General features: G+C 47.0%; 1 protein-coding gene across 2 annotated transcripts in view; it reads right to left on the bottom strand.

Moving 5' to 3' along the window:
• The window catches only part of LOC135198952 (extracellular tyrosine-protein kinase PKDCC-like), a 158,352-nt gene that overhangs the window by 97,680 nt on the left and 33,004 nt on the right, over positions 1-27,668 (bottom strand). For both annotated transcript variants that reach the window (XM_064226879.1, XM_064226873.1), the window contains 2 exons: positions 10,549-10,648; positions 8,972-9,137 (listed from right to left, as the gene is read on the bottom strand). In XM_064226879.1, coding sequence (XP_064082949.1) covers positions 8,972-9,137; positions 10,549-10,648 — 266 coding nt within the window. The remainder of the gene's footprint in view (positions 1-8,971; positions 9,138-10,548; positions 10,649-27,668) is intronic.

The raw sequence follows: 27,668 nt of genomic DNA on the forward strand, positions 1-27,668 counted from the left end.
AGGTGATCTACCGGCCTGCCGCTGGGTGGCAGGACTAGGAACCATTCCGTTTTCTAATCAGATTCTCTCTTCCACCTGTCTTCCTGTGGGGGAGGCTGGGTGGGTCTTCAATTGTATATATCTGCCAGGTAAGTATGTATGAAACTTTATTGTATCATAACAATATAATTTTCATACATTCAACTTACCTGTCAGATATATACATAGCTGATTGACACCCTTTGGTGGAGGGCAAGAGACAGCTGGCAGATATATACATAGCTATCGACTCCGTCGTCCCCGACAGAAATTCGAATTTCGCGGCACACGCTACAGGTAGGTCAGGTGATCTACCGGCCTGCCGCTGGGTGGCAGACTAGGAACCATTCCGTTTTCTAATTCAGATTCTCTCTTCACCTGTCTCCTGCGGGTTAGGCTGGGTGGGTCTTCAATTGTATATATCTGCCAGGTAAGTATGTATGAAACTTTATTGTATCATAACAATATCATTTTCATACATTCAACTTACCTGTCAGATATATACATAGCTGATTGACACCCTTTGGTGGAGGGCAAGAGACAGCTAACTACTGACTAGACAGGTAAACAACATATGTTGTAAGTATTTATAGACCTTGGTTCCTCTGTGTTTCTAGACAAAGGGTCGACTTCCTAGCTATTGCATAGGAGTTTGCTTCGTCTCAAGAGCCTTAGCAAGATAAGTGATCTGTGGCCAAGAGTTATTGTGGGTCTACCGATGGGGTCTTATCCACTTACTCGGTCGAGCCTAATTGGCATTTGTCAATGGGTGCTAATCCGCTTATATGACAATATGCCTATGCCTATTGGCATAACTAAGGAGCGCAACACCGATCCCGATCACCTGTTCCTAACATGAGGGTTTGTGCTAGAATTGAAAAAGAGTTATCCCCCAAACTCCTTTCAAACCTCAATAAAATTCACTAAGTTAAAATAAATTCAACTCATTATTAAAGGATCAGTGTCGGCTCCTTATCCCAGCAACGTATCCGCTGACACGTATAAACCAAGAGAGAAGGATCTCTCGTAGGTTAACTTGACGTCCTTCGTGTAATGAGCAGTCAACACATCGTTGCATCTCTCATATGTTAAAGCTAATATGTCTTCCTGACATATTGTTACGAAAAGAACAAGAATTTGCAAAAGCTCGCACTTCATGAGCTTTTAAATTCTCAGCTGTTTGAAGGTATCATCAAGTCACTTATGAAGTGCTTTAGAGATCATTATTGTTTCAAAGAAGACTAGGACTTTCTTTGAACTGGATCTCATCTGGATGAAGCCTTGAGCCTGGCTTGCGCCTGGCTGGCGCCTCGCGCCTGCTGGCGCCTACGCCTGCCCTGGCTGCCTGGCCTTGCCTGCCTGGGCCGCATCCTGTTTGCCTGGCGCCTCGCGCCTGGCCGGTGCCTCGCACCTTGTCAGAGCCTTGCGCCTGTTTGGAGCCTCGCGCCTGGCGCGTGGCTGACTTCTCCCCACTTGCTGGAGCTTCGAGCTTGTTAAGAGTCTCGAGGAAAACTGGCGATGTCCACATCGGACACTTTTTCCCGATTTGTTCGCCTCTAGCACACTGCGCCAGGTTGGAGCCCGCCCTGCCTTCTCCTCATCAGACAATGACGGTGTTCATATTGACTGTCTTTCTCTGGCATCAGACAATGACAGGTTCATATTGACTGTCTTTCTCTGGCGTCTTCACGCCTGTTTTGCCATTTGGCGCCTGACTGGCGCTACATTGTCCGAAAGTCCTGAAGATCCACCATCGTTTATCAGGAGACTGGAGAAGGGTGGAAGAAATTCTTTCACTTTGAGCTTTTGGCCTTTCCGGCAAGGGGAGGTGATTTTAGTCAGCTACATCCAGTAGACGATAGGAAATCTAAAAGTCCGAGAGACAAGTCTTCCTCCGAGGAGGATCCTTATTGAATACTTCCGTTGCTAACGAGTTCTCCTCCTACATGTTGATGAGTTTTCTCGTTGCAGAAGCTTCCCTATCGTTGCCCGAAGGAAGGGAAGGAGCCTGGAAGTTTAAAGAGATTCTGAGCTGAAATTGGTAGGACTCCTGATTTCTAGCTCTTTAATGTATCTCTCTGAACCTTTTGGGAAGTAGTTTGAGCCCTCATCGCGTTCCCAAGACTCTGTCAGTAAACGTTTAAACCTTGTCTTCTTCTGTAGATGACAACGTCAATACATTACCCGGACAACGAAACCTCTATCTGAAAGCGTTGATCCAGGAATAAAAGGCTTTAGTTCTTTTGCCAAACATACTATGCTGGCCAGAACCCATTGCCGAGTCTTCATAGAATTTTATTCCAGATTCTAAAGCCCAAAATTTCACTTGTCCTTTTGATCGTTTAGGACTTGACAGAACACGGAATCTGAGGCCCAAATTAGGATCCCATTCTAAGTATAAGATCTCCTACTCTTATCGTATAGAGGTATTGTATAAGATCCCGAAGATCTTAATTCTCTACTATCTCTAATATTCTTTGTCGAGACAGAGTATATCTTTTTACTGTGTTCATTGATAGCATAAAATACCAAGGTGATTCTTCCCCCTGAAAGGGAAGAAAACCATTATGTGGTTCACAGAGGTATCGGAAGAGGACAGTTTCCCCTTTCCATCTAGCACGATCTGCAGCAACTCTATGTCTTTAACATATCTGAAGGAATTATCAAGCTTCCCTTGAAAAATCCTCTCATTCATATTTACTTCTGGTCAGTCTGCACGCAGACAGACTCAGAGTGGATAGATTTTCCAGGCCCAATATTTATAATAGATTCCGATAAAATCTCTACTCTCTTAGAAAAAACCTTCAGACACATGCTGAGAGAAGAACGTGACCTCTGTGAATCCAACCTTTTTATTGCCAAAATGATGCATTCATCTTCTTCTTTTAACGCCCATTTATCTTAATATCTGTTAAGAATATAAATAACATGGGGAAAAAAGACTAAAGTTTATTCCCCTATTTAAATTAAAGATGGCGTATCTTGCTACCTCTCTTGTTTCGAGGAAAAGGAAGCAAACTATAAGAAGCTCGTTCGTCTTCTACCTTGCGAAGAGGTCTGTGAATACTTTCCGCAGGTTCTCACAACTCTTTCCAATAAATGTTAAACATACGTTAACAGTTATTATCGTCGATCAAGAAGGTTCTCACGGACGTGCAAAATCCCGCATCGAGCGATCGTTACGTTCCGTGTCTGTTTCCAAATAGGTTAAATCGTGCTCTGCCGAATTAAAATCCTTTATAATACCATCACATTGTGGTAAACAGCATTCATCTAGGAAACTCTTGTAAGGATAGTAGGAATTCTGTAATTAACCACGATGTGTGCATAAGGCTTAACCGTAACCGTTATCTTAAGGTGAATTTTCTACTACATTCTTTCCTCGCCGAGGCAGAGAGAGATCCTTAGCAAAACAAATACTATGTTATTCATGTTTGCCTAAAAATCCCCTCAATTCGTGGTTAAGTCCCTGATTGTAGGGGGAATATACGGTGAACCATTCGATCCCTTAGGAGAGAGAGATGTAACCAACCGCTCACGACCGAGAACCGGATGGTACTGAATTGGCGTTACAAATCCGTCTCGTTCACTGCCTGGCTGCATTCATTCTGAGTTGCCAGTTACTCCCTTCAATGAAGGGATATAATAAAATTATTCTCGAGCCTAAGAAAGCTCTCAATAATGCAAATTTAAGCCAACAAACAACCTTTGTTAAATACCGAAGCTGAGTAGGTATTGCCGAAACAAACCTTTTAAGCGAAGTCCTTACTAGGAAAATCCTGTAAGGATATAGATAATTCCGTAGTGAACCAGAAAGGCAACTATGGTATGCGTATATGACTTGTCATTCAGTAGTCGTATACAATAAGTCTTCTACGACATTCTTTCCTCTCCGACATGCAGAGAAAGAATGGAAATCTTACTCTCTTCGTTCTTTTCGTCAATAAACCCGAATGAGTATTAGTCGAAAGAGATCGCAAATGACAACCGAGGATCGAAGAGAATCTCTCCAGCTTTTATTATCTTGGAGATAAGTCCGTATTTTACGCCTTTCTTATCTGGAATAGCCTCTAATCAATGAATGAGAGCTCGTACGAATCTTGTTCAACTTCCAAACGATTGCCCCTCTTTCTGAAAATGGTTGGTTGCATTATTTTTTAGAAGGAGGATGATTTTAATATCCACTTACTATTGAACTAATTCTCACAATTCTGCTCTATCTTCCATTCCTCAAATTGGGAGAAGGTGAAGGGCTTTTAGCAGTACCGACTCTAACCTGACAAGGGCTACAGCAGCCTGTGCTACATCTTGAGTCCCTGCCAGGAAAAAGCCGAACTTGCTCTTGCCTTTATTGCATTAAGACTATCCTGACAAGGGCGACGGTCGCCTGTGCGACAACTCCCGTCCCTATCAGGAGAAGCCTCGAATGTCTTTCACCTTTCGCCTGGAGGACTCTTGGCGGATGTCAGGCTCTTCTTGTAGGAGAAAGAGCCTGGCGCTAAGCAGGAGTATCTTGCCTAGAATACTCCTGGCGCTTGGAAGGAGTCTCGGGAGGGCGAGTCGGAATACTCTCGGCTCGGCATACTCCTGGCAGCCATGGCAGGAGTATCACGTTCGAATACTCCTGGCGCCTGGGAGGAGTATCGTGCTCGGAATACTCCTGGCGCTGGCAGAAGTATCGCTTTCCTAGGAGGAGTATCGTGATCGGAAAATACTCCTGCCTGGTAGGGGTATCACGTTCCGAATACTCCTTGGCGCCTGGGAAGGAGTATCGTGCTCCGGAATACTCCTGGCGCCTGGCAGTAAGTATCGCTTTCCTAGGAGGAGTATCATGATCGGAATACTCCTGGGCTGTAGGAGTATCACGTTCCGAATACTCTGGCGCCTGGGAGGGAGGAGTATCGTGCCTCGAATACTCCCTGGTGCCTGGTCAGGAGTATCGCGTTCCGGAATACTCTGGCGCCTGGGAGGGTATCGTGGGATCAGAACACTCCTGCACCTGGAGGAGTATCGCGTTCCGAATACTCCTGGCGCCTAGGAGTTCTGATCAGAAATACTCCTGGATCTAGCAGATTTTCCTACGTTCGCGCTTGTAAAGTTTTTCTTGTGCGGAAGGTTCCGCGTTCGGAATGTTCCGCTTATCCGGAAAAAGATTTCCGCTTGGAAAGTTCCGAGTGTCTGAAAGGCGATTCCTCGCCTGGAAAGTTCTGTACGTCTGGAAGTTTCCGCTTGTGCGGAAGGTTCCGAGTCATTGTCAAATTCCGCTTATGTGAAATGTTCTGCACAATTTGGAAAATATTCCTTCTTGGAAAATTCCAAGAGCCTGGAAGGCGATTCGAATCTGGAATCTTCCGCCTTCTGGAAGGTTCCGCTTTTGCGGAAGGATCCGCGTGCGGAAGGTTCCGATCTCTTGTACACTTGTTCTTGCTTAGAATTCGACAATACTTCCATTTTCGTCCATAGCCCTCCCTTTCTTCTGAATGAGAAGGACTTCCATTTCCAATGAAGATCCTGGTTCATAGTGCTTCAGGCGCTTTGCGCCTCTATTCAGGCTCTTCAGGTGCTTTGCGCCTCGTTTCAGGCGCTTTGCGCCTTGTTTCAGACGCTTTAGGCGCATTGAGCCTCGTTACCGGAGCTTCATGCCCGAGGAGCTAGAAGCTTAAAAGTTATATATATATATGTAATCACTAAACGAGATCCATATAATTCATTCGATCAACAAATATTCTTTATTATCTAATTCGTTATTCTCAGAATAGATATATTTTCAAATACACGTACCGATGAGGAATTTATTGAAATAACTATTTCAAACCCCCATGGGATAGAGCTGTACGGGGGATGAACCCGGATAGGGCAATGCCTCTACCGCAACTGTTATCGAATGATGTCTTCCTTTCTCCGTCTCTTCTGAGGTTCCGATAGCCAGACGAGATTATCTTGCATCTTCATTTAATCTACGCCGTTGAATGTTTCTTCTCCTTATTCGTCAAGACGATAATAATAAGGGGAACACATTGAATTAGGATGCCTTTCCAATGGCTATCCCTGGCAGTCTGGGACGTCCTACAGAACCTGCCGAGGGGACGCCTGATCGGTGGGGATTCTCCATAATCTCCGTACGGCTTTCGACTTTCCTTCTCCTCCAGGCCAGGGAGCTTGGAAGAGGTCTAGGCCTGGGAGCGAGACAGAGCCGATCAGACGCACCCTCTATTGCAATGGGGAACACTATAATCACTTCTTACCTTATAATAGCTCATATCTTGAGCTACATTCCTTTATCTTCAAATTGCAAATGAATTTGTAGTTTCTGTGAAGTAAGAAGGTGATGAGGAAACAACACTACTAGTACTGTTAATATTCTAACTGCTCGTCAGAACGAGAGCTATTAAAGCTTCTAAAGAAAGCATATCTAGTTCTATGTTTTTCTGACTTCCTCAAATAGGAAGTTACCTTATTTTCCTCAATCAAATTCTAACATTTATTACACTTTATCAATGAATAAATATTTATATTTCCCTTTCTTGCAAACTATGTAATTGTCTACCGAAAACTTCGGTAGTTACACATCCTCTATTCTTCGAAAACTTCGAAGTTAATTCATTAAAAGTTATTAAAAGCGTATGCCGAACCACCGATCCAGTACTTCCCTGTAAAAGTCGGCCCAGAAGATCGATGGCGATGAAACACGAAAATCAAATCAGGAGGGAAAGTAAACATATGTTTACATTCCCAGCGACAGAGAGAATCTGATTAGAAAATGGGAATGGTTCCTAGTCCTGCCACCCACGCGGACAGGCGGTAGATCACCTGACCTACCTGTAGCGTGTGCCGCGAAATTCTAATTTCTGTCGGGGACGACGGAGTCGATAGCTATGTATATATCTGACAGGTAAGTTGAATGTATGAAAATGATAATTACATGAAAGGTTTATAGATCTCAAAACATCTAAAACCCTCCTTGTCTCACTGACAATACTTTTCATTACTTTTTAGCCCTTTTTTTCTCTCTTTACCGAGAATACATGCAAAGTGTGGGAGGAGGGACTGTTAACATGACAGCAGGCACATAAAAAAACCTGGATGTGCTAGAAGTGAAACCTGGATGTGCTAGAAGTGAAACCTGGATGTGCTAGAAGTGGCAGGACCTAATTAATACTGAAAATAGTTACTACATTCATGTGAAAAGGAACAGTCTCTGAAGCTCTTCAGTCACCACATCCTTCCAGCTGGAGAACTCTGATCAAGGCTGTAAATGAAATAACCATGCTACCACTAGTCCCACCCAGAATACACTCATACATTCACTAAGATAAGATTTACACCCCTGAGAAAAGATTTAACAAGGCAAAATGACATCTCAAATAAAATGCTTCAACAATTTCACCAGTAAGCCATGAATAAGATACTGAGTTCGTTAAAATCACCTGGTAACATGTCTTGACCAAAATAAAAAAAAGTCTGGAGCATTCAAGACTGCAAGATCTCTTAAGCACTTGAGAAAGTGGACTTGACAGAGGTTAGGATGGCATTTCCATCATCTCTGACCAGATACATGCAAGTTCAGATATAATTCTGTGATCCTGGTAAATTACGTCATAACAACATCTTTTGCCCCAATGTCCATCAGAAGCTGAATTTCATAGGTGGCTATCACCTTGTCTTGTTTCTTATGAGCTGGGTAATCACCTAAAGAGCACATGAATAACCCTTTAAAATTCTGATTAACATGTTATACTCGAGTTATTTCCTGTATGGCAATAATATAATTGTCATAGTACCAAAAAGCAAAAAGTGACTACAAAAATCAAGTGATGCTCCATCAGACCAACCAAATAACAGCATAATGGCGCTAAACTTATCAGAACTTTGTGAATGCCAAAGATGAAATTTGACCCCCTACCAAGGTCAATAAAGTATTGGAGCTCTTCAACAGTGATTTAGACCTACAAACATATTTGAGATGTAAAGATTTAGATCTTGATTTTGAGAGTGAACTTGGCAGTGAGGATGATATCCACATTGTTCTCTCTCCGAATCAGGGAAGAGGTAACCAACCTGTTGCTTCAACCTCAATCCATTCTTCTATCTCAGCATCTGCCTCTACTGTTGATGCTGAAGATGGTTAGTCTATATATTCTGACCCCTTGCAAAATGACAAATTTTAAAAATAATTTGTATTTCTCATAACTAGTAAACCTGCGATCTTAATATTAGGATAAATATTCTAGCACCAGCCAGAAACTAGTAAAAAATTCAACAGAATTGTATATGCAAGGAACTGGTGGCATCTGTCTTCTGTCATGAGTTAGGTGGAACAGCAACTGACCCAAGCTAGGCCTCATGATGTCTAGTTATTCTTCCAACCCAGGTTAAACTGTCAGAGGGGTGGTTACAGGTGGGCCTTAAATGTCAAGACCGCAGGCTTGTTAGTTATGACAAATACTAATTATTTAAAAAAACCTGTCATTTGTTCATACATGGAACAAACCTGGGGTCTCAACATTAGGATAGACTTACTCTTGGTGGGAGGCAAGTATCATTGACCAAATGGAGGTTTGCCACATCAGGTCACTCTTCTTTTAGAAGAGAAACCTAAAAAACAAGACCTACACCTCTAAACCTTAGATATGTGTATAACTTATGTTCAGACTTCTGGGTTTCAATGCAGTGTCATAGTTCATTGCTATAGTGGGAGATGAAAAGCTATCTGTCCAAATAACAAACCATTGTAGCCATTTATATAGCTTTCAAATGACACCAAATTCATTATTGTAACATGAATTACAACACGATGTGGAGAGATCAAATACAATTTATGTTGAGCATTGTTGCTCAGTCAGTGCAGGGTTAGCTTTCTGTTATGACAGATTTTGAGTGGCCCCCTTTCCTCAAAGGGTTAACTAAATATGTATTCAATCAATTTAAATATACAAAAATTCAATCACTTTACCTTTACCACGTTTGAATGAGCAAGTTGTTGGAGAAGTAAACTCTCCTTAAGAATCTTTGAAGCACACTGTTGATAGCAGACACTCACATCTGTATGGCAATTTGTCATATCATGGCCTCCAGTGTGCACAGTTTTTATAGCCACCCATCGATCTTTGTAATAAGCTCTGAAAAAAAAAGCAAATCCTTATTAGCCAAATTACATAAAAATATATGACATATCTCCCAGACACACTCGTTCTGCATTCATGCTGTAATAACTCTCAAATTCTCATTTGCATACATGCTGTAATAAAGTATTAGAGTTCATTTCTAGTCAATTAATACCTTGGGACACAATCACACATTTTCAAAATAAGACTTTGAGAACTTTTAATTTCAAGTAGCTCTACTTATCAGGCAGCAAATACTATAACAGCAGAAACTAAAAATAATGCAAATTTTTGGTTAAGTAAATCTAATTCTTTCAAAATGAAATACATTTTATACAAATTCATAACTTTAACAAAAAGTTCTTACTACCAAGCCCTACCAACTTCTCACAGTTAGTAGTCTAGACTACATGAAGTGAAGTAGTTACCAACTGTGGAACCAAGAATCCATAAATAATACAGACACTAGGACACTGCCATTCTCCTTTTGACAGTTATCCATTATTCGTGGGAAATTCACCTATTTTCAGGGTTTTCAACGATGAATATTCACTAATTAGTGTATTCCGATGTTATTTTCATGACTAACACATTTTTATAATAAAAAAATGATTTACCAATTTTCAAATATGTAAAAATATTGATTAATACTGTATTAGTAAGTTTAATAAGCTTAAATCATATCAAATAATAAAAGACTTTGAAATTATATTAATAATAATATGATCTCAAAGATTAATACAGTAACAGGACAGTAATTTCAGGTATATTAGAAGTAGGAGGTTATTAACGGTACACATTTGGTATTGGACCTTTCAAGATAGGCAGTTACAGTGGTCCCCCCGTATTCGCGGGGGATGCGTACCAGATGCCCCCGTGAATAGTTAGAACCCGTGAATGTTTGGAACCCCTATAAAAATGCTAAAAACAGCCTATTTTGTTAGTTAAAACTGAAGGAAAACCCACTAAAAATTTTCATACTTGGTTTTTTTAATAGTTTTATCACAAAAAGTGCATTTTATGATGAAATTCATAAAAAAAACCAGGAATTTGTGGATATTTATCATAGAAAAATACCGCGAATGCGCGAATTTTCCGCGAATAATGCGGGGAAACGTTCCCCAGAGAAATCCGCGAATGTGTGAGTCCGCGAATCTGGAGAACGCGAATACGGGGGGTCCACTGTATAAGCATTTTTAGAGTGGGTTCTAAGAATCCACTGGGGGGGTCCAGTACACATCCCCACGAATATGGGGGTCAACTGTGTTGGCTAATGATAAGTAATATGTTTTTATGAAAAATCTTATTTAGAAAACTGGATGTTAACTGAAACTTGTTAAATATGTTCTGATTTACAGCAACATAGGTGGAATAAAATTAAATGATCCTTAAACCTTCGACAAAAACGTGAAACTGAATACTGTACTTGTATACAGCTTTGGTCCACCCAGCACCAATCACTGTAAGATTTGTAACCGCATGAAGATTGGAGCACCCCAAGATTTGTCCATTTGGCAGATGTAGCTCTGAAAAGAAAACACAATCACTTGATAAAATAAAAACATCTGTTCCTATAATCTTCTTGGTTCACTCATAACCTTGAAGCAACTAGAATTACTTTCTCAAATTTTCAATAAGATTTAAAAACTCGAGTAGCTTTCTCAAACTTCCATCAATATACTACACAAATAACTTGAATAACTCAGTGAGGTTCATATGTAGAAGAATATAAAATGCAAACACTTTTATTACACAAAACAAGTCTTTCCATACAAACCCTGTAATAAGATACAGCCTTTATTCCATGGATTTTCATGGATGTGGATATACTAGCCCCACCATACAAATTTTAGTCATGACTGACATGCCTCTAATGCTCAAGCTCAGTCCTGCATATGGTATGCTTTCCTTTCACTTTGGATATGGTGGTAATTAACTCATTTTCTTAGTATCCTTCATGCATGCAACAGCTTGCTGCCTTTGCTCCCAAAAATCTTCAAATCATATGTTCTTATAGGTTCATATTTCTTTGCCAGTCGCAGTTTCTCATTCTTACCATGTCAGACAAATATTTTCACCTTTTTCTCTTCAAATATATAACTGCTGAGCCTTGTTACCAACAATTATGATATTGTTATGATACAATAAAGTTTGTTCATACTTACCTGGCAGATATATATATAGCTGTATTTTCTGAAGTCCGACATAATTTCAAAAACTTCCGGCATACGCAGTGGTCGGCCAGGTGGTTAGTACCCATTCCCGCTGCTGGGAGGCGGGTATCAGGAACCGTTCCCATTTTCTATTCATAATTTTTATTTCCACTGTCCCCTGAGGGGAGGTGGGTGAGTACTTGATATGACAATTTGTCCAAAATTGCATTTTTCCTAACTATACAAACCTGAGGTCCTTTTACACATAGTCCCACCTCATGCCACCCCTCACTCTGCAGTTTTTGCTTGGGCCAAAAGCAAAAGTGATTTGTTTACCTCCCAGTCGCGCGCGCGCGCCTGTCGGACAAGCAGTTAACTACCGAACCCCTTGTTCGAAAGCTTACGACCTATCCAGCTGCCGCTAGTACTTTCCTATTGTAAAAGGACCTCAGGTTTGTATAGTTAGGAAAAATGCAATTTTGGACAAATTGTCATTTGTTCCGACACGGCATACAAACCTTCGGTCCTTTTACAATAGGAAGACTCACTTCTTGGTGGGAGGAATCTGAGTCTTTTGTGAACAGACTGGTGTTCGCCCAACCTTGGAATGCCTCCCTGGTCGTAAGAGCGAGGGAGGGATCCAAGCCTCTGTCCGATTGATCGGGGTGTGCACCGCAGGATCAATGGTCAGACCTCTGGACCAAGTACTAGAGAGAGGCAAGCGTATCTCTTCGTACCAGCAAACAAGAACAAGTTCCTATTTGCAAGAGGCAACATAAAGTTATGGTTTGTCTCTTGATGGCATCCACTTCCCCCCCCTTGTAGGAGGAAGTGGTGGATATTCGCTCCCATCCCTAGTGAAAGGGATAGGATGGGGCTCTGTCGAGTAGCTCACCGGCATCTCGTCCTTATCCAGCAAGGTGATGACCGTATCCCTCTACCCACAGGTAGAGGGGGAGAAAAAGATAGGAAGAGAAGCCAGTCACTCTCTCATTCACTTATCTATTCTTACAGTCACACCAGGACTCGATGCTGTTCAGCCTGCTAGGGTCTGGGTTAGCTACACAACGTGTTGAGCAGCCACCACGGGTCCCAAGGAAAACGATCCAAGGACCTGTGGGCAATATCCAAAAGGTAGAAGGAGGTGCCAGTGGTCTGGTTGTACCAGACCCCTGCCTTCAGTACCTGCGCCACGGAGAAGTTCTTGTGTAACTCGAGGGAGTGTACTTCTAGGTCATCTTGGTGCTGACGAAGAGTCTTCAACACTCAGCCTGGGATGTCGAGTTTCTTCAGAAAGCGCGGTCGCGCTTTCACAGGACAAAGCAGCATCTCCTTCGCATCGAAGGCGGTGAAGTCCATTAGGGAGGGGATTGTGAAGGACTCTAACCGATCGTCAGGAACCGAAGGGTTCTGAGTCTTCGCTACGAAGTTCGGTACGAAATCGAGCGTCACGAATCCCCATCCCCTGGATGCTTGACTTCGCAGGAAAAGTCATGCAATTACCTCAGAGGAAAAGAAGGGAATGGTCGTATGACCTATCCCTCTTCTCGACTTCGGTGATGTCCTGTACCCATACTGGTCTATCCGTCTGCAGCGAAGTGTTTCACATTCTCCTATCCCCATGCAGTGAAGTTCTTCTCGGTAGTGGATAGGACACCGACACTCAATGGTGGGTGTGCGATGGTATGGGTACTGTGACAAGCCGTTAGGACGAAGAAAAAGACTGTTATGGAACAACCGAACTAAGTCCACAGCGAAGTTCGTAACTGACGTTTGGGCGCTCTGACAGCTGCCGACTGACTGCGTTCGGTAAGGAGGTCTAAGTTGTCCCTAAGCACCCGAGCAAGTCACGTGACCTTCGCCTTAAAAGGGTTATGCCAAGAGACTAAACAAATAATTTGTTCGTCACCGATGCCAGAAGGCGAGGTGATGATTCTCTTAAGGCATGTGCCCAACAGGCGAAAGTCAATTGCCTTCTAGAGACCGAGGTCCCTGATGGCAAGATATCTCATAGTATAGTTGATTCTCAGCTAAGGAGAAACAACACTATGTGTCGTTGAAGACGAAGGTGTACAGAAAAAGCAACCTACGTCTTCACAGCTGAACCGAGAGAAGGATTCTCAAGATTCTGAACCTGTGCTACAAAGACTGAGAACGCCTACCGCTATTCATTGCTGTCCGGTGAGGATCGTAGTTGCAATAAAAGCGGAGCGCTTTTCAGTAATGAAGACACAGGGAAATACTGCCTGAAGAACTGCTTCTCATGGGCTGAACATTTGGAAGTAGAGCTGTCAGGTCGGAGAGTAGGCGATGTCTTCTGACACATCTGTTAATTCGGGCGAACAATGAATAATTGCACACCTACGAATACGAGATATTTTGAAGACAAACTCAGATGTCTGCAAAAATCATTCGCATTATCGCGGTGCGATGCAGCGGGAGACTAGTACAGACTTCTGTTACCGTGCGGTAAACAGAAAGATGAAAGAGTCCAAGAGATATCTCTGTTGAAAATTCTCGCAATGTCGAAGGCGATGAAATCGAGCGTCACAGCAGTAGATAGTCCTTCATTATTGCGAGAATCCCCGTTAATCAGAGACCTAAGTCCATGATTGTTGGGCAGAGATACGGTTCGGTAGTCAATCAAACCAGGGGAGAGAGAGACGTAACAGACCGTGCATCTCCGAGACCTAGCTGATACTGAGCTGCTATCAGGCAGTTCAATACGCAGTAGCTCTCGGTGACTCGTCATCCTGAGTTGCCAGGTAATCCATTATTCCACGAAGGAATGCGTTCGGCTAGAACCATCGAGCATAAAGAATACGCTCGAGCAATTATATTTAAACGAAACGGATTTCGGTAAATACAAAAGCTGATTTGGTGTTGTCATGACAATACCAAGTATCTAAAATCGAAACTGATAACTGCTGGGAGGTTGCAGGCAACCCCGAGTTGCAGTTCAATTAAGATACAATTCGTCTCTGTCACAAACCGTAGAGTTAACTACGGTATGCGCCTACCCCCCGGACAATTCAACTGTTAAAAGAATCATGTCGCGAGGGTAATATGACAATTTGTCGAAAATTGCATTTTTCCTAACTATACAAACCTGAGGTCCTTTAACAATAGGAAGGTAACTAGCGGCAGCTGGGACGGTCGTAAGCTTCGAACAAGGGGAGAACGGTAGTTAACTGCTTGTCCGACCTCGTGCGCAAAAAGAGCGCCCGCGGCCGCCCGAGAGGTGAAGAATCACTTTTGCTTTAGGCCCATGCAAAAAGTTGCAGAGTGAGGGGTGGCATGAGGTGGGACAATATGTAAAGGACCTCAGGTTTGTATAGTTAGGAAAAATGCAATTTTCGACAAATTGTCATTTGTTCCGATACGTAATACAAACCCTCGGTCCTTTAACAATAGGAAGACTCACTTCTTGGTGGGAGGAATCTGAGTCTTTTTGGTGAACAGACTGGTGTTCGTCCAACCCTGGAGTGCCTCCCTGGTCGTAAGAGCAAGGGAGGGATCCAAACCTCTGTCCGATTGATCGGGGTGTGCACCGCAGGATCAATGGTCAGACCTCTGGGCCAAGTACTAAGAGAGAGGCAAGCGTATCTCTTCGTACCAGCAAGCAAGAACTTGTTCCTGTTTGCAAGAGACAATCATAAAATTATGGGTTTGTCTCAAATTGGCATCCACTTCCTCCCCCTTGTTGGAGGAAGTGGTGGATATTTACTCCTATCCCTACTGAAAGGGATAGGATGGTGCTCTATTGAGTAGCTCACCTGCATCTCGTCCTTACCCAGCAGGGTGACGACCGTGTCCCTCTACCCAGAGGTAGAGGGAAGAAAAAGATGGGAAGAGGAGCCAGTCACACTCTCATTCCTCATCCATTCTTACGGTCACACCAGGACTCGATGCTGTTCAGCCTGCGAGGGTCTGGGTTAACTACACAACGTGTTGAGCAACCACCACGGTTCCCAAGGAAAAAGATCCAAGGAACTGTGGGCAATATCCCGAAGGTAGAAGGAGGTGCATGCGGTCCGGTTGGACCAGGCGCCTGCCTTCATTACCTGCGCCACGGAGAAGTTCTTGCGGAACGCGAGAGAATGATGAAGAGGCGTCCACATTCATCCTGGGTGTCGAGTTTCTTCAGACAGCTCCGTCGCGCCTTCACAGGACAAAGCAGCATAGCCTTCGTATCGGAGGCGGTGAAGTCCATTAGGGAGGGTATTGTGAAGGACTCGAACCAATCGTCAGTTACCGAAGGGTTCTGAGTCTTCGCTCGAAGATCGGTACGAAATCGAGCGTCACAAATCCCATCCCTTTGTGCTTGACTTCTCAAGAGAAGTCATGCAGTTACCTAAGACGAAAAGAAGGGGATAGTCGTATGACCTATCCCTCTTCTCGACTTTGGTTATGTACAGTACTCATACTGACAAGCTATTAAGACGAAGTAATGATTGCTGGAACAACCGAACTAAGTCCACAGCATAGTTCGTAACTGACTCGGGCGCTCTGACAGCTGCCGACTGACTGGTTCGGAATCAGTAGAGGCAAGTTGTCCAAGCATCCGGGTAAGTCACGTGACCTTCGCCCTTTAAAGAGTTATGCTGAGAGACCAAACAAATAAAATATTTGTTAGTTCACCGATGCCGGACGGCGCGGCGATGATTCTCTTAATGCATAAGCTCAAAAGGCGAAAGTCAATTGCCTTCAAAAGACCGAGGTCCCTGATGGCAAGAAAATCTCATAGACGTTGAATCTCAGCTTAAGGAGAAACAACACTATGTGACGTTGAAGACGAAGGTAGGCAATGAATGCAACCTACGTCTTCCAGCTGAATAGAGAGAAGGAATCTCAAGATTCTAAACCTGTGCTTACAAATGACTGAAAACGCTAACCGCCATTTCATTGCTGTCCGGTGCAGTGAAAGCGGGCGTTCTTCAGTAATGAAACACAGGGGAGAGCCGCCTGAAGAACTGCTTCTCATGGGCTGAACGTTTGGAAGTAGAGCTGGCAGGTGTGGGAGTAGGCGATGTCTTTCAATACATCTGCTAATCCGGGGTGAACAATGAACAATTGCACACCTCCGAATACAAGATATTTTGAGGACAAACTCAGATTCCGCAAAAATCATTCGCATTATCGAGATACGATACAGCAAGAGACTATTACAGAATTCTGTTTACCGTGCGGTAAACAGAAAGATGAGAGTCGAATAGATATCTCTGTTTAAAATTCTCGCAATACCGAAGACGATGAATACTAGCGTCACAGCAGTAGATGGTCATTCATGTATGCGAGAATCCCCGTTAATCAGAGACTTAAGTCCGTGATTATTGGGCAGAGATACGGTTGGTATTCAATCAAAGCAGGTGAGAAAGACATAACCAACCGTCCATCTCAAAGCGGCAGCTGGTACTGAAATGCCTCGGGCAATTCATACGCAGTAGCTGTCGCTGACCTCGTCATCCTGAGTTGCCAAGTAATCCTTTCCACGAAGGAATGCGTTCGGCTTTCATAGCACCACCGAGCATAAAAAAGATATGCTCGAGCAATTATATTTATGCGAAACGAATTTCGGTAATATAAAAGCTTAAATGGTGTTGTTGTGACAACACCATAAGTATATAAAATTGAAACTGGAAACTCCTGGGAGGTTGCAGGCAACCCGAGTTGCAGTTCAATTAGAATACTTTTCGTCTAAGTCACAATCTGTAGAATAACCAGGATATGCCGCCTAGCCCTCGACCATTCAACTGCTTAGCAGAATCATGTCGCGAGGTTAATATACATAGTATATTTGTAGGATTCTGAACAACGATCTCCATCCTAAATTCTTTCCTTCAAGAAAACAAAATAAGGATTGGAGATCGACCACCTTCGGTCTCTATCAAAGAGAAGTGAAGAAGTCTTCCTCGAAGGAAAGCTTCAATGGTGAACAGATACTAAGACGATAGTTCAAGCCAAACTGGATATTCCCGTCCGTTCTTCTCTATTCCAGGTTGGTCGCCTATTGTGAGATAGTCTTCTTTCAGCAGCAGTCTTCTTCCTAATGCTAGAAATTCCAGGAATTCGAGCATTAGGCGAGGTTCGATATCGTGTAACTATCGGGGATTCTCGGTCTTCGCTCACTTTGGACCGTGGTCTCGCCTAAGTGTTTGGAGATCGTAAGAAACTCTAACACTCTGAATGCGCTAGAAATTCCGTAGAATTCTAAGCAGTCTGCGAAACCCCACCGAATTCGTCAAACGATATCGGCTGGTGGTCCTCTCGATTCCCGTAGAAATCGAGAATGGGGCAGGATCCCTCCTCAACGACCGGGGCTTACGTCAGTAGGACCCGAAGGTCCCCCCGGTAGCGCAGTCCCCCAACGTGGAATCCTACAGAGAAATCTCTGTAGGATCCCTCCCCTTTCCCTCGAGCCGTAGCCTAAGGAGAGAGGGAATGGGGGAGGAATTGGATACTCGCTCGCCTTCCCAGTGGAACTAGCAGTTGGAGAAGAGTAGGAGCAGCCATCGCCTTGCGGCGATGGCCTCTCAGAGTCTGGGAAAAACGTATCGTCAGGAGAAAACGTTTTCCCGAGGAGGGTTACGAACTCTCACTGTAGGTAAGGGTCTGCCGCCACTGTGAACGTCGTCTGGGTGGGGGGGGCTGATCGACACCTGACAGGAGAGAGCCGATACCGTCCTCCGACTCATTCCAGTCCTCGTCGAGGTCGAAACCTCTCAGGAGGACCGAAGGAGTATTTAAATACGGTGTCCGAAGACACGTAGAAACGCCGCTGTCGCAGTAGAGGAGGTGGAAGTAGCTTGATCGACCGGCCAGAACTGAGAGAGCCTTCTTGTCCGGAGACGAGAGACTCTGGTTCAAGACAGAATCGGCAACGAACTCCGATTGCGGCAAACCCACCGTCGGTTTGGGTTCCCTCTCGGGCCCCAAAACGACTCGAGCAGAGACATGGGCTCTGCTGGTGGGAGCGGCGATCCTTCCCCCAGGTCGTTGTGCTGACGAATCAGTGCAATAACCTGGGCAAAGTTACTGCGTGTACGTCTGGTTCCGGTCCTAAGACATACGTGGCACGTGCTTGCGTCGGTGGTGACGGGATCTGTGACGTCGGCAGCTCTCTCACGATCACTCCTAGATACCTCGCTCTTCCGGGTGGTGTAGCCCGAGGAAGTTGAAGGTATCTGAGAGACAGAACTGACGCTACCCCCTCCCACCCCTGCCCGGTCGCCTCCAATCACTTGCGCGTACGTCCTGGTTGGTCTAAGACCATACTGGCACGTGCGGCGTCGTGAGGGATCGTGAGCGGCGACCCTCTCAGATCACTCCTAGCTACCTCGCTCTCCCGGTGTAGCCCGAGGAAGTTGAAGGTAGTGGAGAGACAGACCTGACGCTCCCCCCCCCGCTCGCTGGCAGGACCAGCGTACGTGGGGGGCTGCAGCCGATCACCAACCCGCGGTGGGGATCGATCTGCAGGCCTGGCCGTGCCGCTCACCTGTGGCGAGCGGCTCGACTGAGCACGTCGACCCCGGTCCCGTGCGTCAGACGAGCTGCTGCTGGTCATCGTATCCGCCCGGTCCCTGTGGGAGCGGCGGTTCAGGTGACCTGCAGAGCTCACTTTCGCGGTGAGACCGGTGAGCGTCCTCGCGGCACGTCAAAACCCGCTGGTACCAGCCGAGGCTGGTACCAAATCGGTCGAGGGGACCTGGGGGACCTCTTCCCAGCCTCAACCCGTGGCCGGTCAGAGACCGTCACGTCCACCTGAGGTACCGGCTGGTCGCTGCGAGAGCGGCCGCTGGCCTGGCGAGAGTCACCTGAAGCGGCTCTCGACAGTCTTCTGCTCCGTGCCTCGGTCATGACGCTGAGCGAACTCAGGTGTCTTAACTTTGGCTGCACGGTCACCCGAAGGAGACCGTACACTCGGAACTTCTCGCGGACGAGAAACCGAGTCCGGTACCTGGCTTAGCAGCAGAGCTGCCAAGACCAGGCGAGGGTGTACCAGCGGTAGCCAGCACACCTTGGTCCCCGTCTTCTTCTTCTTCTCAGAAGGGGAGACGGGCCCCGTTCCCGAAGGAACAGAGGACCAGCAGAAGAACCCCCCCCGTCACACCGGAGTGTGACGAGCCCTTCGAAGTTCCCGAAGGAGTCTTCTTAGGGGAAAACCGGTTACCAGCTGGTCGCTGCGAGAGCGGCCGCTGGCCTGGAGAGAGTCACCTGAGCTGGTTCTCGCCAGCCTTCTGCTCCGTGCCGTGGTCTTGGCGCCGAGCGAACTCTGGCTGCACGGTCTCCCGAGGGAAGAGCGTACACTCGGGAATCTACCGCGACGAGAGACCGAGCCGGAACCTGGCGTAGCGGCATCGCCGCTAGCGACCAGGCGAGGAAGTACCAGAGCTAACCGATACTCCTCTGGTCCCCCGTCTATCTCTTCCTTACGGAAGGGGAGACGGGCCCCGCTCCCGAAGGAGCAGGAGGACCAGCAGAAGGATCCCCCGTCCCACCGAGGTGGGACGGGCCCTTAGAAGTTCCCGAAGGAGACTTCTTAGGGGGGAGAGGCAGCCTTCTTCTTCTTCGGCTTATGGGCCTTAGAAGTCGAAGGGGAAGAGGCAGCAGCAGACGAAGACGAAGATGACACCTTCCTCTTCTCGTCAGCTCACGCAGGACAGTCGTCAGGTCCTCCATCCAGGCCGGAGTCGGGCCTATTGCCGAAGCAACACGGCCGACTGCACCTGTCCGGAAGGACCTGGGACTGGGGAAGACACACATGGGCAGGACCAGCATGGACACGGCGCAGGAACCAGGAGTGACAGGAACAGCAACCAGCTCAGGAGCGGCAGGAACAGCGGCAGCGGTAAACACACGGTAAACACAGAAGGGACAGCCAAGCCAGTAGCGGGAACCACATCAGCGACAGGTACGGCAGGCCCAGCCATCGCCTCGTAGAATCATCGGCAGCCAGCGGAAGCTGGTACTGGCGGCCGGTCCAGGGGCGAGCTGCTGGAACAGCGGAAGTCTGGGGCAGGAAACAACACAAGAAAACACAGGCGGCGGCGGCAGGCATACCCCTCCTCGGTACGGCGGCGACCGGCCCTAGAAGCGGCAGACGGCGTCACCGACACAGCATGGGGAGTGTAGACCAGCGGGGGGAAGCAGCAATAAGCGGCCGTGAAGGTTGTAGTGGAGACCGCTCCAAGGTCCACCGCCTCCAGACCTCGCTAGACGCCTGCAGCAGATGGATGCTGGCACGCTGCAGCCGCAGTGCAGTGGCCCATACCTGTCCAAGGTCGTCTCCCACGGATGTAGCACCTGCGGTAGCACAGACAGATTAGTAAGAGGGGTTCCCTCACGCACGGGGGGGAGACATGCCCCACCCCGAACGGAAGGAAGACCCCACCAAACACAAAATACGAGGAAGCTGAGCGGGGGGGCAGGAAAGAAGACGAAGAATCGGATACCAAGGGAGTCGCGGGAGAGCTTTCCGACGACTTCCTGGCAGACCTTCGCTTCCCCTACCCCCGCACAGCAGTGAAAAGTAATATGAAAATGAAACAGAATACTGCACTTGCGATTCACTTCATAGAACTTAAAGGGGGAAAGATCAATTCCCGGGTAAGAGCGGAAACTTGATCCATAATAATATGATGCTATATAATTATAAATGAAATGACAATACATGCACTTGCGATTTCACTTTCACAGCAATAAATCGTAAGGATTAATTCCCGGGTAAGAGCGGAAATTGATCCAAAATTAAATTTGATGCAATTAATAAATGAAAATGAAAAGAAAACTGCATTGCGAATCCACTTTCATTGCATTCTATTCATACAAAATAAGAGGCTCGTGCCGAGCGCAATCAAGCTCTCGGCAACGAACGCACAGGGCAAAAATATAATGAAAAAGAGTACTTACATCTTTCAATTACACACTTTCGCCCAAATACATGACTCGGCGCGAGTGCGCCCGCCCTCGGCACCGAGACATAATTAAATTCAATTTCATGAAAAGAGCGGAAATCGCCGCCTCTACGGCGATAGCTCCATGTTGATTCATAATTAAGTAATGAAAATGAAAACAGTGTACTTACAGTTTAATTTTCAAGATCAAACAAACCATTAGTAGAAAACACAATAATAAAACAAAGCATACGACAATGAAACGGGCAGAGAGCGATGACGAACACGTCCTTCACACGCGCAGCCGAAAGCAAAAGTGATTCTTCACCTCTCAGCGCGCGGAGCGAGCGCACGATCGACAAGCAGTTAACTACCGTTCTCCCCTTGTTCGAAGCTTACGACCATCCCAGCTGCCGCTAGTTACCTTCCTATTGTTAAAGGACCGAGGGTTTGTATTACGTATCGGAACAAATACGTAGTATATTTGTAGGTTCTGTACCACGACCTCCATCCTAAATTCTTTTCCTCTCGAGGAATGAGAATAAGGATTGGAGATCGACCGCCTTCGTTCTCTAGTCAAGAGAGTGAAGTCTTTCCCAAAGGAAAGCTTCAATGGTGAACAGAATACCGAAGACGATAGTTCAAGCCAAACTGAAGTTCCCCATCCGTTCTTCTCTATTCCAGGTTAATCGCCTACTGTGAGATACTCTTCTTTCAGCAGCAGTCTTCTTCCAAATGCTAGAAATTACAGGAATTCGAGCATAAGCGAGGTTCCCGATTATCGTGTAACAATTATCGGGGATTCTCGCTCACTTTGGACCGTGGTCTCGCCTAAGTGTTTGGAGATCGTAAAAAACTCGAACACTCTGAGTGCGCTAGAAATTCCGTAGAATTCTAAGCACTCTGCGAAACCCACCACCGAATTCGTCAAACGATATCGGCTGGTGGTCCTCTCGATTCCCGCCGTAGAAATCGAGAAAGGGGCAGGATCCCTCCTCAACGACCGGGGCTTACGTCAGGTAGGACCCGAAGGTCCCCCCGGTAGCGCAGCCCCTAACGTGGGATCTTACAGAGAAATCTCTGTAGGATCCCTCCCCTTTCCCTCGTAGCCGTAAGGAGAGAGGGAATGGGGGAGGAATTGGATACTGGCTCGCCTTCCCAGCGGAACTAGCAGTTGGAGAAGAAAAGGAGCAGCCATCGCCTTACGGCGATGGCCTCTCAGAGCCTGGGAAAACGTATCGTCAGGAGAAAACGTTTTCCCGAGGAGGGTTACGAACTCATACTGTAGGTAAGGGTCTGCCGCCATGTGAACGTCGTCTGGGTGGGGCTGATCGACACCTGACAGGAGAGAGCCGATACCGTCCTCCGACTCATTCCAGTCCTCGTCGAGGTCGAAACCTCTCAGGAGGACTGAAGGGGTATTCAAATACGGTGTCCGAAGACACAGTAGAAACGCCTCTGTCGCAGTAAAGGATGGTGAAGTAGCTTGTTCGACCGGCCAGAACTGAGAGAGCCTTCTTGTCCGGAGACGAGAGACTACCTGGTTCAACACAGTCGGCAAGCTCCGATCGCGGCAGACCCACCGTCGATTTGGGTTCCCTCTCGGGCCCCAAAACGACTCGAGCCGAGACGTGGCTCTGCTGGTGGGAGCGGCGATCCTTACCCGAGGTCGTTGTGCTGACGATCAGCGCCATAACCTCAGCAAAGTTCCTCTGGATCTCGGATAAGTCACAGCATCTTGCAGAGTAGGACCATTAAGCCCTCGAACAAGAGCATATTCCGAGAACCTTCCTCCTAAGAAGGGAACTGCGACAGCCCTCTCGGTCTTCTCCATCCACTTGCGCATACGTCCTGGCCGGTCCAAGAACCGTGCCTGGCACGTAGGGCGTCGTGGTGGGATCATGAGGGGCGCACCCCTCACGATCACTCCTCAATACCTCGCTCCTCCCGGTAATAACCCGAGGTGGTTGAAGGTACGGGAGAGGCAGACCTGACGCTCCCTCCTCGCTCGCTGGCAGAACCAGCAGGCTTGGAGGGCTGCAGGCGGTCGTCAACCCGCGGGTGGCGATCGAGCTGCAGGCTGGTCGAACCGTCTCGCTGTGGAGAACGGCTGGACTGAGCACAGCGGCCCCGATCTCGAGTGTCAGAAGAGCTGGTGCTGGTTGCCGTATCCGATCGCTCTCTGTGAGAGCGATGGTCAGGCGACCTGCAGGCTCCACTGTCACAGTGAGACCGGTGCTTGTCCTCACGGCACGTCACGTCGCTGGTTCCAGCCGTGGCTGGCACCGGCGAACAGGGACCTCTTCCCAGCCTCAGCCCGTGGCCGGTCGGGGACCGCCCACGTCCCCGGGTAGCCAGCTGGTCGCCGCGAGGAGCGAGAGCTGGTCTGGTGAGAGTCGCGTGAGCGGCTGTCACCAGTCTTCCGCCCCGTGCCGTGAACCTGACGCTGAGCGGGCTCAGAGGTCTGGTTCCTGGCTGCACGGTCGCTGGTAGGCGACCGTACACTCGGTACCGTACCTCCCGCGACGAGAGGCCGAGACGGACCCTGATGCAGTGGCAGAACCACTGACACCAGGCGAGAAGTACCGGTGTTAGCTGGTACCCCTCTGGTCCCCGTAGTCTTCTTCCTTGCGGAAGAAGAGACGGGCCCCGCTCCCGAAGGAGCAGGAGGACCAGCGGAAGGAACCCTAACCCGTCCGAGGTGAGACGGGTCCCGAGAAGCTCCGAGAGGACTTCTTAGGAGGGAGGAGGCAACTTCTTCCTCGGCTGTGAACCTTAAGTCGAAGAAGAGCGCCCGCAGCCGACGACGATTGAAGAAGATGAGACGACGACGACGACACAACCTTCCTCTTCTCGTCAGTCAGCTTCCTCAGGACAGACGTAAGATCTGCTATCCAGGGCGGAGCCGGGGCTGCTGTAGCCGAAGCCACAGGGCCCGGACGCACCTGTACAGACAGACCAAAGTCTGGGGTAGTACCACCACAGAACAGGGACGACGTCAGCAGGTATGGGCATCTCAGGAACACAGGCACAGCCAGCACAGCATCGGTAAGGAACAGCCAGCGCAGCAACGGCAGGGACAGCCAGCGCAGCAACGGCAGGGACAGCCAGCGCAGCAACTGCATGGACAGTCAGCCCAGAATCGGCAGGTACGGCAGGCAGCACCGAACAGAGGAAGTGGAGCAGCAGCCAGCAACATCCTGGTACCGGCGGCAGGTCCAGGGGCGAGCTCTAGGGCAGCGGAAGAGTGGTCGCGGCAGCGCGGCAACCACGAGCGGCGGCGGCACGCCCCCTCTCGGTACGGCGAACGGCACTTCACAGCGGCTGTAGGCAAGACTGTTACCACGTGAGGCGAGTACACCAGGTGAGGAGGGACGTTGTCACCTGGAGCGTGGTCACCCCACTCCATGGGTGACCGCAGTAGGCCCAGACATAGAACCGCAGTCCCCTGGGACACTAGCACGCCCTGCAAATGGAAGGACGCCCATACCTCACCAAGGTCCACCCTCGTGGCAGTAGCACCTGCGGAGGAAAATAACAGTAGTAGTGATAGTGGGGGGGAAGTCCCCTCGCGCGGGGGGTGAGTCCACACCGAACGAGTGGAAGACCCACCCCGAATACAATTGTACATCGGGCACCGAGCGCCCTCCCCGCGCTCGACGGATCGGGCGACGGAGAAGAACCCAGATAACCTCCTCCCCCCCCGAAGGGGAAGGGCCATCTGTGGGAGCTGAGCGAGCGGGGGGGGGGGGGGGGGGGGGGGGGGGGGGATTCTTGTTCCCCATCCCCCGCACAGCACATGTACCCAACAATAATAATAAGAGCCCGAGAGCAATCGTGCCCTCGGCGGCCCGAATGCAAGGGCATAAGGATCAATTCCCTGACTGAGCGGAACTTGAACCAAATAAATATTGATGCAATCAATAATAAAAAGGAATAAAATGAAAAAGAATCTGCATTAACGATTCACTTCACAATGAATAAGGGCTCGGATCGAGGCGCATTAGTAAAAGGATCCATTCCCGATTATGAACGGAAACCTTGATCCATAATGAATTGATGCAATCAAAATATATATGAAAATGAAAAAGAATACTGCGCTTGCGATTTCACTTCATACAAATAAAAAGGGGAAGGATCAATTCCCGGGAAATAGCGGAAACATTGATCCAAGTAAATAATGCAATCTCAATAAAATATGAAAATGAAAAAGAACTGCACTTGCGATTTCACTTCATTCAAATAAAAAGGGGAAAGGATCAATTTCCGGGTAAGAGCGAAACTGATCCAAAATGAGTATTGCTACAATCAAAATAAATATATGAAAATGAAAAAGAATACTGTACTTGCGATTCCACTTCCATACAGAATAAGTTTTCGTGCGAGCGCATTCGCTCGGCAGCGAGCATACAGGTAAAAAAAATATAAATGAAAAGGGCACTTACTTACGATTTTCATCTACACATTTCCAACCAAAATATAAGCTCGGAGCGAGCGCTCTCCCGCCCTCGGCACCGAGCATACACAATACGAGGATCATTTCTGGGAAAAATGAATTCCCGCACTTACGCCCTTCAGTCCCGGCACTCGGGTAATCGGAGGGCGTGGAGAAACCAAGATCCTTAATTCACAATTGAATTCAATGGTAATATGAAATGATTGTACTTACAATTCAGTTTCACTAGATAAATAGAAAAAGAAAAACACAACCATGCAAAAGCAACGACGATGAAGCGGGCAGAGAGCGATGATACACGTCTACACGCCAGCAGGCCGAAAGCAAGAGAGATTTGTTTACCTCCCAGTCGCGCGCGCGCGCCTGTCGGACAAGCAGTTAACTACCGAACCCCTTGTTCGAAGCTTACGACCTATCCAGCTGCCGCTAGTACCTTCCTATTGTAAAAGGACCGAAGGTTTGTATGCCGTGTCGGAACAATATAATATATCTGCCAGGTAAGTATGAACAAACTTTATTGTATCATAACAATATCATTTTGTTCATGAAAATGATATTGTTATTTTTACAATAAAGTTTTGTACATACGTACCTTGGCAGACATACTTAGCTTACGTCTCTGACGTCACGACAGAATTTCAAAAACTCGCGGCTAACGCGACAGGTAGGTCAGGTGATCTACCTTACCCGCCGCTGGGAGGCGGGTGTAAGAACCATCATACCTTTCTTGCCAGATTTTTTCTCTCTATACCTGTCTCCTGAGGGGAGGCTGGGCGGGCCATCAATCGTATATGTCTGCCAGGTAAGTATGTACAAAACTTTATTGTAAAATAACAATATCATTTTTGTACATGAACTTTCCTGTCAGAACATATACTTAAGCTGATGACACCCTTGGTGGAGGGTACAAGACAGAAAATAACAAAAGAAAAGGTAAACAACACCTGTTGTAGGATAAAAATAACCTTGGTTCTTACCTGTTTAGGCTGAAGACTTCATAGATACTGTATTAGTCTGCATTGCCATAGAGCTACAGCGAGGGCGTCACCTACAGCTGAAAAGACTCTTTGGGTCTACTAACGGGACTTTATATCCGCTTACTTAGTAGAATCCAAGTCGGATCATGTCAATGGGGGTTCGCCCTCTTCTATGACAGAACCTGTCCACTACCAAACGCAGGGAGCTTCAAACCAAATCCGATCACCTAACCAAACTAACGTTATTAGCATTACGAAACGAAAAAAGATGCCTACCTGCATCATTTTTCATACAACCATATGAACTCAATTACCAAAAAAAACAAGGGAAAAACTATAAGGATATGTTCCAGCTCCCTGCCCCAGCACCGAATCCGCCGATACGTACGGGCCTAACGCGAAGCACTCGTCATACGTAATACTGACGTCTTTTAGGTAGTGGTTGGCGAATACTGAATTACATCTCCAGAATGAGTTTTCATCAGATTCTGAAGAGACATATTCTTCTTAAAGGCCAAGGAAGTGGCAATCGCTCTTACTTCATGAGCCTTGACTTTTAGGATCTTGAAATGTTCCTCATTACAAGCTTTATGTGCTTCTTTCACACTTCTAATGAAGAAAGGACAGCGCATTTTTCGACAATGGTCTGCTGGGGTCCTTTACAGAGCACCATAGTCTATCCTCAATGCCCTTAAGGGTTTTCTTCTTCTGAAGGTAGTATTTTAAACTCCTAACAGGGCAAAGAGTTCTTTCAGGTTCTTCCCACCCCTACTATGGCAGATAAACCACGAACCTCAAAGTTCTTGGCCACGGATTTGAGGGGTTCTCATTTTTTGCAAAAAACGAAGGAAGGAAGGAAGGAACCACAGAATCTCCTTTGAAAAACCTACCCTTCCTTCTAGGGCATGAATCTCACTAACCCTTTTAGCTGATGCTAAAGCCATGAGAAAGAGAGCTTTCCTCGTGAGATCTTTGAAGGAGGCTAAATGTGGTGGTTCAAACCTAGCGGACCTCAGGAAACGAAGAACCACATCCAGATTCCAACTTGGAACTTCGCTCGAGGTTTT

This window comes from Macrobrachium nipponense, chromosome 23 (assembly GCF_015104395.2).
Source record: "Macrobrachium nipponense isolate FS-2020 chromosome 23, ASM1510439v2, whole genome shotgun sequence".
In the NCBI taxonomy this organism is placed as follows: domain Eukaryota; kingdom Metazoa; phylum Arthropoda; class Malacostraca; order Decapoda; family Palaemonidae; genus Macrobrachium; species Macrobrachium nipponense.